The sequence below is a fragment of the Procambarus clarkii genome, chromosome 92 (assembly GCF_040958095.1).
Source record: "Procambarus clarkii isolate CNS0578487 chromosome 92, FALCON_Pclarkii_2.0, whole genome shotgun sequence".
Classification (NCBI taxonomy): domain Eukaryota; kingdom Metazoa; phylum Arthropoda; class Malacostraca; order Decapoda; family Cambaridae; genus Procambarus; species Procambarus clarkii.
The window spans coordinates 13,561,978-13,576,572 of record NC_091241.1 but is presented as its reverse complement, the minus strand read 5'-3'; the positions used below and the strand labels follow the sequence as shown (position 1 = coordinate 13,576,572).

Genomic DNA, 14,595 nt, shown 5'->3' with positions numbered 1-14,595 from the left:
GCGAGAGACCCGGGTGCTGAGGGAGCCCAGCTAGCACGCGCCGGGATAGCTTGCAAGCGGGATATAACTGCAGTTCATTTCTTGAAGGTATTTTCCTGCGGCTTCATAACACAATTGATAATCTGTGTTTAACTTGATGACAGGCAAGATGTTAGGTCACAGCACGGTGACTGGACTCTGAGAGGCCAGTTGCTGCACGGTTAATGTTCTCCACCAGTATGAAGACTATCTTGCCGTATGGGATCCTTAAGGTGATAAGTCTTCCAGATGACTGTGAAGGCTCGCCAAGAACAGGTAGGATACCACATAAGTTAGTGTTAACTTACCAGTCAGTCAGTGAGTGTGCGTGAGACTGCGTAGCGTGTGTGTACTCGCCTGTTTGTGACGGCGGGATCAGGCGTCAGCTCCTGGAGCCCGCTTTTCCAACACAAGGCGTCCAGCTCAAGAGAGAGACCCCACGACCTACATGTCTCCTTTCATATCAGTCTTTAAAATTGTGAATGGAGTTGACTTTTACTTCCACCTCATCTGTCTCCCTTCATTTTCCTACTGTCCTTACGCTGAACGTGTATTTGACCACATGTGGTATATGTGAGGCGCTTCAACCCACCACCCCCTCTCCCACACCACCATCCCCCCTACTCCACCCCCCCTCTCCCACACCACCATCCCCCCCCCTACTCCAACCCCCCCTCCACTCTACTCCACCCCCCCCCCTCCATCACCACCCATCCCCTCGTGTTCAGATGTCATCTTGTTCAAGTATACGTAGTTGTAGTCTCTTAGATCTGCTTGCAGGGTTGAGCATTTGCTCCCAAGCCCAGCCTTTTTTGACCATCAAAAGGTCAAATTATCTTATGACACTAGTATGTTGACCAGACCACACACTAGAAGGTGAAGGGACGACGACGTTTCGGTCCGTCCTGGACCATTCTCAAGTAGATTGAGAGTCGACACTAGTGTATCTCGAGATGTAGGGCAGTACTCCTCAGTTATGATTCGCCTCATTAGCTTCGCCTCATCGTCAGCAAACATGGATAAGAATTAGCTTACTTCCTGTGCTAGCTCGTTTATCGTATACTAGGACGAGGATGGGCCTTAGTACCCACCCTTTACGTACTCAAGGGGGGGTGAGGAATAGCCTGAGCTACTCTATCCCTTTAAGATTTTATTGTCTCAATAAACATACTTGAACTTGAGGTGCTCCAGTCATTACCTCTCTCCATTCTGATAGTTCTCCTCGTACTGTGAATCTGTCTTCTTCCTGGAAGGTACTCCTTCACCCACTCTAGTACTCTTCCCAGTACACCATCCTGTTTTTCTTGTTAGCATTGGTGTCGCTTGTGAGGAACAGTGTCAAAACCTTTCTGGCAATCCAGGAAATGCAGTCCCAGCCCTCCTCTGGTTGTCATCGTGTCATAGAACTAAAATAAGTTGGTCAACCAGGATTTTCTTCTTGAATCCTTGCTTATGCTCGGGAACTAAGTTTATATGTTTTAAACGACCCACAAGCCTTCTTTTAATCACTCCAAATATCTTACAAGGAATACTAGTTAGCGATACTGTTCTGGTGTTCGTTGGCTCCTGTCTTCCTCCTTCCTTGTACATACGTGCTGCCACTTTCCAAATGTTAGGAAGTTCCCCCATTTCTAGTGAGTTGAAGACAAGGGCCTGGGGACCTGACAGCTGAGTGGACAGCGCTTCAGATTCGTAGTCCTGAAGTTCCGGGTTCGATCCCCGGTGGAGGCGGAAACAAATGGGCAGAGTTTTTTTATGAAATTACCTAGCAGTAAATAGGTACCTTGGAGTTAGACAGCTGCTACGGGCTGCTTCCTGGTAGTGTGCAACAAAAAAGGCCTGGTAGAGGACCGGGCCGCGGGGACGCTATAAGCCCCGAAATCATCTCAAGCTAACCTCAAGACAAGGGGCACACACAGTGCTGCAGCTGCCTCTTTTAGGCTCCAGGTTGAAATCTTGTGAGGGCCGGTGGCTGTTCATCCCATCCAGCTCTAAGTGTTTCTTTACTTCTCTGGTGTTACTTGTATATGGATTAGTCTTTCTTCGTGTAGCGGCCGTTCCGTTAAGTCATAGCTCTGGGGAGAGCCCTGGTTCAAGCTTAAAACTTACTGGAAGCTTACTGTCTGCACGTGAAGTGTGTGAATAAAGCATGAATGGTCCCCAAGCCAATTTACATCAGAAAACTCTTCGACCTCTGAAGGATTCGAACCCGGTCGAAGGATTCGACTACTACTTAAGCTCAGTTTATGAGCAGTAGTCAGGGGAAAGTCGAAGGTCCAGCTGGGCAGAGGTTAGTCGCTTCTGGAATCTTTCCTTGTTAAGGCTACTCACAGCAAAATAGCAAAGTCGATAGAGCTTTTGCCTCACGCTCGCGGGGTCGGCGGTTCGAGCCTCAAAGTGCTCGAATATATATATTATATATAGATATATACAGACTTGTAAGACGGTGCCATGACTGGTAAGACTTTTTCAGATAGAGTAATAATGTCGGAGTGCGTAAGTGCACGTACTCACTGGTAACACTCTGGTTGAGTATATATAAAAAAATATATATAGAAGTGAAATGTTTCTATACAAAAAATGCTTACAAATTTTTTCAAGTCATCCTGTATTAATTTTAAACATTGGTCGGTGGCTGCCTTGCGTTAAATGCCTTAAAGCAGCAACTACGCAATTGACACGACAAGCACACACCTCCTTAATTGATAAGATTATTGGTCTATCAGATGACTAAGCATTAATTAGCCAGCACCCTCGCCAACCATGAAGAGTTCCGCCAATGCTTGTTTATAAACACCGTGATAACATTGTACTCGTATCTAATGTACTGTGAATGATATCATTGTATATTACTAGTGCTAATATTATACATTTATTATGCAAAGAAATTTAAATGACGTGATGTATCACTAGAACGCTAGTTCAGGTCACCCCATGGCCTCAAATGTTAGTATTAGTAATAATAGGAGTAGCAACAGTAGCGGCAATAGTACCAGTAGTCGTGTATACACAGAGAAATCACAGTAACCTTATATATATATATATATCTGAGAAATTCCTTGGCGCTTGACGGGAATCGAACCCGCGTCCTGGGTAGCCTCAGACACGCGCCATGGGTAGCCTCAGACACGCGTCCTGGGTAGCCTCAGACACGCGTCCTGGGTAGCCTCAGACACGCGTCCTGGGTAGCCTCAGACACGCGTCCTGGGTAGCCTCAGACACGCGTTCTGGGTAGCCTCAGACACGCGTCCTGGGTAGCCTCAGACACGCGCCATGGGCCCACGAGGTGCCAAATGATTATACAAGCTGGGATCCGTCCAGACGCAACAGGAGTAGTCTTGAGGCACCAAGCTGGTAGCCAGCCAGTCTTATGGGTCACCGCTCACACACACGCCCCCTGCTGCAGGTGATGGCGCCCTCCAGACAGTCTTTGTATAACCTCTGGGCATATTGTTGTCCACTGGGTGTATTTCGTGGTCCGTGTGTGTGTGTTTGTGTGTGTGTGCGTGTGTGTGCGTGTGTGTGCGTGTGTGTGCGTGTGTGCGTGCGTGCGCGTGCCTGGTGGGGGGGGGGGGTTTACCCAGGACGTGATGTTAAGAAGTCCCCATCTTGCAGGATGATTAATCATGCAGGGGCATGCGATGTGCACTGGCAGACTGTGGGTGCACTATGAGGATATCCTCCAGAACACGAGAGTGAGTAAAGTAATTACAAAGCTCCAGGTACCCCATGCCGGCAGGTCTGAAGGATCTGGCTGGATACTCACTAATGTACTCTAGTGTGAAAGATCTAGAGTTCATGCTCGCAGAGTTTACTCATGGAATACTCGGGGTTGGAAGACTACTTGTCCCTTGTAGCAACTCGGATTATCTGGTAGACGTTTGGTGTTGACAGTATTCATTGGTTTCAGATCTAAGCAAATCATAACTTTTTACACTAGTGTAAAAATTAGTGTTTACACTTTCAGGCTTTTGAAGGTGTGTTTTGAATTTGTCTCCTGACAGACCTGAATGTTTGGAGCAATGTTCTCCTAACAGAGATGGGGTCAAGTTCAATTTCATCCTTGTTGCATGTAATTTGGTTTATATGTGTCATCGTGGTGTCGTCTCATTTATGAGAGTGAAGCTATACAAAAGCTATTCTAATCCTTTTATCCTGTGCATCGAGTTGGTTATTTATAATTGTGATTGCTACTATGAGGATTTTGCTGACCATCTTGCAGAAGTTTTGAAATACTTGACAAGCAGATGTTGAATCACAGAAAATAATTCCTCCTAGTGTTTTTACCGTTCTAGTAGCTAGTTGTAGTGCGGCTCGTTGTGTTAGTGTAGAGTTGAGCCTCAACTGTTAATGAGTGTACTTAACTAGTAGTACTTACCTAGTTGTGCTTGCTGGGGTTGAGCTCTGGCTCTTTAGTTGATTGACCGTTGAGAGGCGGGACCAATGTACATGTTCCTGAGCCTACTGGGCTCTATCATGTCTACACTTAACGCTGTGTTTGGAGTCAGCCTCCACCACATCACTGCCTAATGCATTCCATTTGTTTACTACTGACACTAAAGTGTGTGAGATGATGATGTGTTGGTGTTGACCAGGTTCGTGTCCCCTACAGAAGCGTCACCAGCGGCACCAGAAGGCGCTGCTGTACGGCATCACCTTGATGTTCCTGAGCGTGGGCTTCATCGTCTTCATGTTCCTGCCGTCGGTGGTGCTCTCCAAGCTGGAGGACTGGAGCTACGAGGACTCTCTCTACTACACCTTCATAACCCTCAGCACCATTGGTTTCGGAGACCTGATTGCTGGTAAGATCCTCAGACGTTCAGACGAGCACCGCTGTGTTCCACGCAGCCACTCCTGGCCCAGCTGCTGATCTTCCCGAGGACGCAGGCCACAGCTGTTGCCTAACTCCCGGGTACCAATTTATTATTAAGAGAACAGACGCATCAGGCGAAAGGAAAGCTTGTCCAAGCGTCTCTATACCGCCCTGGTATTGAACCCGGGATCAGAGGATGTTAAGGTCCCGGTAGTGCAGTCGGGTTCGCTCTCGACCCACAATCGAGAATTCCGGGTTCGAATCCCAGGTGGGACAGAAACAGTTGGGCACATTTACTTTCACCTATTGCTCTGTTCACCTAGCAGTGAGTAGGTAGTCAAGAGTTAGCGTGTTGTGGGGTTGTATCATGGGCGGGGTCAGTAATTCGGCCTTTGGAAAGGGGGGGGGGGGGGGGGGTTACCTCGATAAAAGTCAAAGCATGTATGAATATTTTTTATTTTTATTTATATACGAGTTCTTGTATTCTTGTACAGTCACCAGTACGCGTAGCGTTTCAGGCAGGTCCTTAATCCTATGTTCCCTGGAATACGACCCCGCGAAAAATTGTTTTACAACCAAGTACCTATTTTACTGTTGGGTTAAACAGAGGCTATAGTTAAGGATTTGCGCCCAGTAAATCCTCCCCGGCCAGGATACGAACCCAGGGAGCGCAACGCCAAGCTTAATATTGCTCTCTGGATCAACATCTGACACGGCAATTTGTAGTCTGTTCAGTCAAACATTTACATAATTATGTGCTTGGAATTTGCCAGTTAATATTGTTATACAAACAGTACAAGGCACCATTCCCTCGACCCATCCACGAGTCAGGTCAGTCCTCGTAACAATGGGACCCTTCCTTTAGTGTACAACCACAATTATAACATTTAATATTCACTTCAGTCTAAGTAATTCTTGGACCCCACATCTATTATTATTATTATTATTAAATAATAATAAATATTATTATATGAAATGGAAAAAGGGATACGAATATTACAGTCTTCTTCAGATTCTCGGTGTATGTGATAATTAAAACTGAATATTACACGGTTGAATTAGTTAAGTGCAATTTCTGAAGAGTTGATTTAGATCCTTGATGCAAAATGAGGATGGCGTGTCAGGATTTTGGTAATTTTATTAACACAGATTAACGCCTCACTTGCTGAGGTTATGTGGGTCAAACGTTGCCACGCACCGGCTTCCTCTTACTTACTCCAAACCACGATAAACGTTAAATTTGTATAATCCCTTATAACTGAAGGGTTCTATATTACTGTTATATATTTCTTTTTGTACATATTTTCACCGTCTGATTATGCTGCTACTCTATGGCTACTGGTGAATATGATTCACTGGTAGCCATAGATAGGCAAAACCTTCCATTATCACATGATGTATCGCTAAAATTTGTTTGATCTCCCAATTTCCACCACTAGGCTATAATGCGGACATACAGTATCAGGACCTCTACAAAATGGGAATTGTTGTATGGATTATGCTGGCTCTCGGCTACTGGTTCCTACTACATAGTTTCCTGCAAAAGGCTTTAAGAAAGAATGTTCCTCAAAGAATCAAGAAATCAATTAGAAGGTCCACTAGAATTACAAGACAATCGGAGTTCTTCAGGCAACTGGTTGGTAAGGTAAGTTACTTCAAAGAAATGTTTATTCAAATGGTTTAAATCATTTTAAGTTCGACCTTGTTTCTGACTTTTGCATTCAGTCGGATGCAGATGGAAATGGACAAACACATCCGTGAAGTTGTAATGGTTTGGGAAGCTACAAGCAGATTTGGCAAAATGTTTAATACACATTCGTAATTTACTTAAGCTTGACGGCTACCAGACAGTTGGAACTCTTATTATTATGCAAGAAAATCGCACATTTCATCTTTAATGTCTGCACCTCACATATCTGCTTCATCTTAATTCCTGTATTTCCATGACTGAACTGTAACCTGAATCTGGCATTGTAGAACGTTAAACCCACGAGTTTACTGGGAAGTTCTGTAAAGATTCTTTAATATAAATGTTGGTCCCTAACACACTTCCGTGTTTCCCATTCTCTGCATACACTACATGTTTTTGTTAAGTGTAAATGTGTGTTTTTAAATAATATTCACGATACAGGCTGCACTGTATCAGTTGAAAGAAGCATGTGTATTTTGTCACTAACATATTTATATATAATAGGCTTTCTTCAAAATTCTTGCAACTATGCTTCATTTCATTACTTTCAAAAATTGGCTATGGAAAAACTGATACGGGTGTCACTATTTTCACCTTTCTCACTATATTTCACCTTTTCAGTCCCCTTATCACTTGCGTATATCTCCCCCATCCCAGCTTCGTCCGTCGAAATTTAGCAGTCTTAGTGAGACCAGGATTGCTCCCAATCTTGTTCATAAGTTAAAAGTAAGTAAAAGCCAAGAGATTGCCTCGGTGCAAGAGCTCGTTTTTTGAGATGATAAAGTTAGTGTTTAGGGAGCGAGGTTGCAGACTCTGCCCATGTCAGTGCTTGCTACTTGCATGTCTGACCTTCACACCTTACTCACACACGCGCACTCAATATATTTTCCAGTATGACGACCCGTCCTCTTAATAGAACGTCGCATATTGACGTATACTCTACCCAAGGCGAAAAACTGTAGTAAATGGCAGCGGCTTCGCAAAATTGACGTACTGTCCAGTTTTCTGTTTTGGGTCCTCAGGAAGGTTAGGATAAGGGGGCACTTTACTACGACAATTTCTTGACGTTGAGAAACCTTAGGAGGACGGGCTGAATATGAAGCCTCAACCTATTTAGTGTTTGACAAAACATGATGTGAATGTTGAGGGGGGGAGGGGGGTCTAAATAAAAACCTAAAATATTACTAAAGTTAAATTTTGTAAGGTATATACAGTACATGGTTATTATTGAATGTTTACATGTAATATTAAATATGACAAATGAGATAAACAAATATTTATATATATTTATATAGTTTCGGATATGAATGGCAATAAAAAAGTACAGTACCTAAACCCGATAAATAAATGTTCACCTGCCGCCCATATGCAGTTGTCTCGTATCTATTACATACACTGCTGCTCACCTGTCTCTCACGGCTACACTGCTGTCTCTTGTCACACACTAGTGTCATATTGGTATACAGTTGTCTCTTATTGCTGCACAGTTATCTCTTACTTTTACACTATTGTCTCTCATCGTGAAACCTGGCTCGGACGAGTCACTCAAGTCTTAAGAGTAGAGATTTTGATTAAGACTTGAAAGTGATTTAAGGAGGTTGGGCCCCGTAGATATGAGCTCTGCTGGCCTGCTAGGGCGGCGAGGAGCACGAACATGACCCCCAGCAGGAAAGTCAATTTCCCTACACGGTGCTCCCCGTTTTTCAACAGGGAAGATCTACTCTGTTGAATATTCTGTGACGCCGATGCGTAGATCTCGTTTTCTCCCTCAGAGTCCCATGACCTATCTTCGAGAGCGTCTTGCAAGGGGGGTTTCCCATAATCCATAAATTATCACTGTAAGATATGGACCTGCTTTGAAAGTGGAAAGATTTCTGTTGGAACAAAAACGTCTGCCATTCAAATTGCATCGGCTATTGGCCTATACAAGGCAGCTCTCTTATTTAAACCGACATATATACTTCATATGTATATATGTCTAACCAACGCTTGAAACAATCCAATGAACCCATATCTATGTTAGCTAGTAACTTGTTCCATAACTCAACAACCCTATTTCCAAACCATTATTTACCCTAGTATTTCCCAAATCTAAACCCATCCAACCGATATCGACTGTTTTGTGTTGATACACCTGAACCCTACCTATATCCCTCCCCATACATCCCTTCATCCACCTATCATGCTCTCATTTTTTCTTACAAAGGAGGTTCTCAATTCCTGGAATTAACTTTGCCAACCTTCTCTGTAAGTGTTCAAGTGAACCCATAACTACTCCATAGTACAGAAACCAAAACTAAACACAAAAGGGGCCCTACAAGGGCTAGATAAAACTGAAGTGAACAAACTCCAGACATCTAGATATTACCAACACCTTCAGATATAAATCCCAGCCGTTCTATCCGCCCCATTTTGCTCATCCATGCATAGATTGTATGGCTCCAGCTCCCCACCAATCACGACTCTAGAACCTTGAGGTTGTGCACTCACAACCTCATACCACCCAGCTGACATTCAGCGACTCCACTATCAGATTCCTGGGTAAATCACGCAATATGTGAAGCGAGTTCGTGGTGAGCCTAGACACGTGGATCCTTATTGGATCAGTGGCTTTGATTATATCAGGACATTTGTGGGATCACGTTGCTCCACATATATCTCGAGGTTTAAGTTAAATTAATTGTGAGCTTCAGTTTCATGTTATATATACTATAATTACATAAATATTCCTTTCTCTTTATAATAAAAAAAGGTACACAATGAGGGGTATACCGGAAAATTAATTATTTCCTCGAATGCAGCTTAAGATATAATGCTATTGTGGCTGTTCCAAGCTATCTATAGACCATACTGTACTCCTGTAGACGATTCTACTAGTCTACTGCCCTGATTGTCTGTCTTGTTAGCATGTCACAATCATTAGTTGAAAATTACAAATGGTTTGGAGCAAAACCGAGGATAATAAATCCCTGAAATCTATTGTGGATGATTAAAAATGTCCTGACTTGAAAATGTCTACTACAGAACCAATACCGTACTGATAATATAAATTGAGCCATACTTCCCCCTAAATTAATCTACAGCACAACAGTTAATTGCCAGTGGACTCCAAACATACCTTATTTACACAATCAGTTGACACTCCCCGTTTAAAATGAATAACTTGATAATTAGGACTATTGTATAAAACTGTTAATTGCATAACAGATTAACATATCTAGAGGAACTGCTCCATAATTAATGTAATTACAGTACACCATCAAGACTTGAAAGGTTGAATGTACTGGAAAACTGATCATTCTGATACCAGTTTGCACGTCATTTCAAATGAGGTCAATGCATGCCTCAGACGACTGCTCAAAGTGATGTGACTTGATAATGCACTTTGCTCCTGCATGATGTGCACTTCATATTGCCTGATTGTAATTTTTTCCTGCACAAATCGCTGTACCTGTACTGAAATACTGTACATATGCTGTTAAATAAATACTGTATTGCTTTTATATTTATTGAATAAAGATGGGATTTGATTTTTCCTATCGTGTCGCCAAAGATTTCTTAATGTATTAATTATGCTCTGCTTCACAGGTAGTATCCCAGAGAGTTCGTGCAGGTGAGCAGCAAGATGAACCAGGAACAGACGCTGGCATGGTGGCCCTTATGGTGGAGGTGGCAGACGTTCTCGATTCCAGGAGACCATCTCGCAAACCCTCTCGCAAGCCAAGTCTCCTGCCCAGTGCCCAAGAAGGTCAGAAGAATTGCCATACTTCTCTTAATTTTATGTTTTATTTTAATCAAGACTTTAAATTAAGATGTGTTTAAAGCTTTTGAAAGTGTTAGCACACAAGTGGCTTCAGTATTGTAAAACTGGTTGTAATTCCAAATTTTGTATTGAAATACTGTGGTAAGTTATCCTTACACCAGAATTTATTTTTTTTACCTGTATATATTTGTACAGTTAAAATTTAAGTTTAATTCCTATACGATATGCTTGAAAAGTTAGGCCAAGCTCCAGGAGGAGACTACATGGAGGCTTAGATAATAGGCCAAGCTCCAGGAGGAGACTACATGGAGGCTTAGATAATAAAAACATGAAATGAGAACTTTGTATAAGGCAAGAACAATATACAGTTCTTCACAATATAACTGCCTTTTGAAACTGATGCAAAATATTACTGTATTTCTTGAATGCTGTCTGTCTGTTTGTAAGATGACATAACCTCCCTCATTCTACCATTAACTATAGGAGTGCCACAGGGCAGCATTTTAGGACTCCTATTTCTTATCTACAGCAATGATTTGCCAAATGCCACTAACATTCTTAAACCAATACCATTTGCTGATGATACTACCTTTATCAGTTCAGACCCCAACCCCCACACACTAAATAATATTGTAAATAACAAATTAAAAAAAAATCCACTCGTGTATGTCAACCAACATACTTATACTAAACATAGAAGACACCTAGTACATTTTATTTGGAAGTAAATCATCAAACCAAATTCACCTTCAGATAGACAATGTTAACATTAGCAATAAAAATGGAAAGTTCCTTGGCCTATACATAGATAAGAGACGCTACACAGACGCTGTTTTGACGAATCAGCTGATACACAACCTACCCAACATGAACCCGAGTCGTGGCTTTGTTGCTGTTGACTCTTCCCTTTCACAGTATACTGTATACTCAAATGTTCTAAAATTTCTAACAAACATGACCTAACATAAGCCTACCCTTCCTTTTATTTTTTCTTTCTTTTTTTGTTTTCTCTTATGATCCCTTTCTTATTCCTATTATTACATCCTTTATTACATCTTATCTTCCATACCTTTTGCCTTGCTCTTCTTCTAAGAATTCCATCTCCTCACCTCTCTTGCCTATTATTTATTGCCCTTGCTTCCTTCGTCTCATCACAATCGACTTGATAATGGTCCTGGACGGACCGAAACGTCGTCATCTCTTCAATTTCTAGTGTGTGGTTTGGTCAACATGAGAACACTGTCATGTACTCTCGCAAACCTTTTTGCATCTAAATAAATAAATTAGACCTTCAGTATGATAATGCCACCTACAGTTTGCAAGACTACTATAGCTCTTCATCTCGACTATAAATGCCACCTACTCAATTCAGGCATGACATTACAATCTTGGACACATTTATCAAGCGGAAACTTGGTTACTGATGAAGACATAAGACTGTTTTATAGTTATCAAGGAACGTATCCCAGCAATATTTTTTCCTTGTGCAGTTATCTCATATCCATCTTGCCTTTTCAGTCAACATAAATGATGATAATCTTAGGTAAAATTCTTCTGGCTATCAACATTTTATAAGTTTTTTTATCAGGATTATGTTTTGTACATTACACGTTATGAAACAACCCTAAGATATAAAGGGCTTAAAATATCTGCTAAAAACATATTTGACAGAACTGCATCTTCTCTTTACAGACACGTGTGATTCACAAGGAGAGCTGGAGCCTGCCCTCACTTTATCCCAACTCTTGGACGTCAATGTAATTGTCAGGTCAGAGGCTGTCCCATCAATCAGAAATGTCATTGCCCAGTCTCCAAATGAACACGAATTTTCAAAAACCTTATCTGGTATCTTAAATAGAAATGGCTTTGGTTCAGGTGAGCCAGCCCATTCACAACATATTGTACAGTGTCAGCCTAAAGAAGTTACTCTTTCACTTCGGGAGGTGCTGAACTTGGTTGCTCTTGTTAAATCAATTGAGGATGAAGTGGCAGCACCAGATATCAACAGTAGCAGCAGTTCAGTTCGGGATGACATAAACTCTCCATCCAGCTCTCCAACCAACTCTCTTCCTTCAGTTGATCAAAGGGAGTTTGCACCTCTCCTACAAGGGAACTTCTACAAACCACCATCAAAGCACATCAAACTTTGCACACCAATTCGTCGACTCAGTCAGAAAGAAGAAGAAGTACTCGAGGAATCTTTACAAGAAGTATTTTGCAGCTACTCAGATGCCGAAGAGTCTGATACAGAAGGGGATAGAGACAGCCAAGAAGACGACGAAAAATCAGACGAGCACATGGCATGACAACATTCAGAAGCTGGCAACCACGGCAGCCAGTAAGTGTTTTTCATCAACAAATGGGTCTGCTCTTAAAATTAGCAGGTTCTAGTGAAATCCTGTAAGTGCTCACTGTTACCTCACCAAGTTGAATTATCCTTAGGCATATCTGCTCTTCCATATTTTTATTTATGGTACAAGTAGTTGGATACATTCTCTGAGGTATTGTAGTACAGTACTGCACTTACGCTTCACCACAAAAGTATAACTTCTGTTGACAGCAGTTGTAGAGGCTGAACGTAGCCTACATAGTTTTTATCATCGGTGCCATTTTTCCACACGCATATCTGGACATATGTGTAGTGAGAATAGTAATGCTTGTCAGTAAAACATACTGCAGACAGGAAGTAGCAATTAGTAATTCTGTTAACTATACGGTATATCTAAACAGAAATTTATGTATAATTTTCAGTATTACTACCTGTATAACTCCAGCACTATCACTGATGTTCTTGTAGCTTTGTAAATACAAGTGAATAGTTAGAAAAGGTTTGATAGTTTGAAGCGAGGCATATTTAGTACAATAACTGCAAAAAGATAGATTTTTAAATTTATTAAGATGATCATGTAAATATATATCATAACTAGCATGCTCATAACAAAGTTGCAGTATTTATCACTAGGTCACTTGAAAGTGATCAACAAAAACAAACACACCGGTAATTTGTTTAATTCTTATCTTTTTAATCATGATTTTATAATCATGATTTGCAAAATATAAACTGGCAGGCCGTGGTTGCCCATAATTGCTTTAGATCAGCCAACAAGTCACTCCCATGTAGCCTCCTTCCTTTCCCCGATGGCTTATATTTATATGGTATTTCCACCTACTATACATTAGACTGTACTGTCATACATAATGAGTTATTCATTATAACTTAGTTGCACAAATATTCCAGTAGACACAAGTTTGATTAGCTAATCTGCAAGGAACCTTTTCATTCTTTCACAATTCACACGTTTAACTACCTGTCATAAAACTGCAGTTTCCAGAACTTTTTAGTTATAGAAAGTATGCAATTTTATTTATTTGGGTAGAATCTTCTAATTCCATCATTTCCCTGATTTATCAACTGTTTTCAGATATTGATGTAAAACTTTATACATCTGGTTATTCAATAAGTTTGTATATTATGGTATCTGGGAAAGTTGTAACAAGTAGAGTAATAGAAATAACATAGCACCAATTACTTGAATAAATGAGAATGTCAGTCTTGATCAAAGCACTTAAGAAACTGTATTTGCCTTGTGCTTGCGGGGGTTGAGCTCTGGCTCTTTCGGCTCGTCTCTCGACTGTCGATCGCCTTTTTTTCCCTGCGGCGCGCGTACGTACACACGTACGTACACCCCCCCCCCCAGGAAGCAGCCCATAGCAGGTGTCTAACTCCCAGGTATCTTTACTGCTAGGTGAACAGAGGCATCAGGGTGAAAAACTGCCCATTTGTTTCGGCCATCGCCGGGGATCGATCCCCAGACCCTAGGATTACGAATCCCGAGCGCTGTCCACTCAGCGTAATCAACCAACTACATTATCTGCTTGATGGGGTTTTGAGAGTTCTTCTACTCACCAAGCCCAGCCTGAGGCCAGGCTTGACTTGAGTTTGGTCCACCAGGCTGTTGCTTGGAGCAGCCAGCCCAGTTGGTCCGGCACTCCTTGAAGAAAACTATCTAGTTTTCTCTTGAAGATGTCCATGGTTGTTTATTATTAATGGAATCTATCATAAGATAAAGATTCTATTAAGACATTTATGTGACTGAATAATGTGTGTATTCACATGATTTTAAATGGTTTCAGTAAACCTTAAGCAATATATTACAAATTTAAAATACTGTACAATACTCACTTTGAGACAACTCTGCTTCAGAGCTTTACTACATTACAGATTAGTCCAAATCATATCCAGTAAATCTGTGTACAATGTTTTGTAGTAGTGTCATGGTTCTTTGTTGGTAAAAAATTCAAAGATATTGT

The 14,595-nt window shown here is 41.6% G+C and overlaps 1 protein-coding gene across 5 annotated transcripts in view; it reads left to right on the top strand.

Moving 5' to 3' along the window:
• Positions 1 to 13,941, top strand: part of LOC123775034 (uncharacterized) — a 132,590-nt gene extending 118,649 nt beyond the window's left edge. For 3 of the 5 annotated variants that reach the window (XM_069319394.1, XM_069319395.1, XM_069319397.1), the window contains 5 exons: positions 4,631 to 4,820; positions 6,271 to 6,476; positions 7,179 to 7,247; positions 10,110 to 10,269; positions 11,977 to 12,727. In XM_069319394.1, coding sequence (XP_069175495.1) covers positions 4,631 to 4,820; positions 6,271 to 6,476; positions 7,179 to 7,247; positions 10,110 to 10,269; positions 11,977 to 12,590 — 1,239 coding nt within the window. In that variant the 3' untranslated portion in view covers positions 12,591 to 12,727. Of the gene's footprint in view, positions 1 to 4,630; positions 4,821 to 6,270; positions 6,477 to 7,178; positions 7,248 to 10,109; positions 10,270 to 11,976 lie in introns of all 5 variants that reach the window. The other 2 variants (XM_069319396.1, XM_045769806.2) reach the window with 1 other exon arrangement.
• The last annotated feature ends 654 nt before the right edge of the window (positions 13,942 to 14,595 follow it).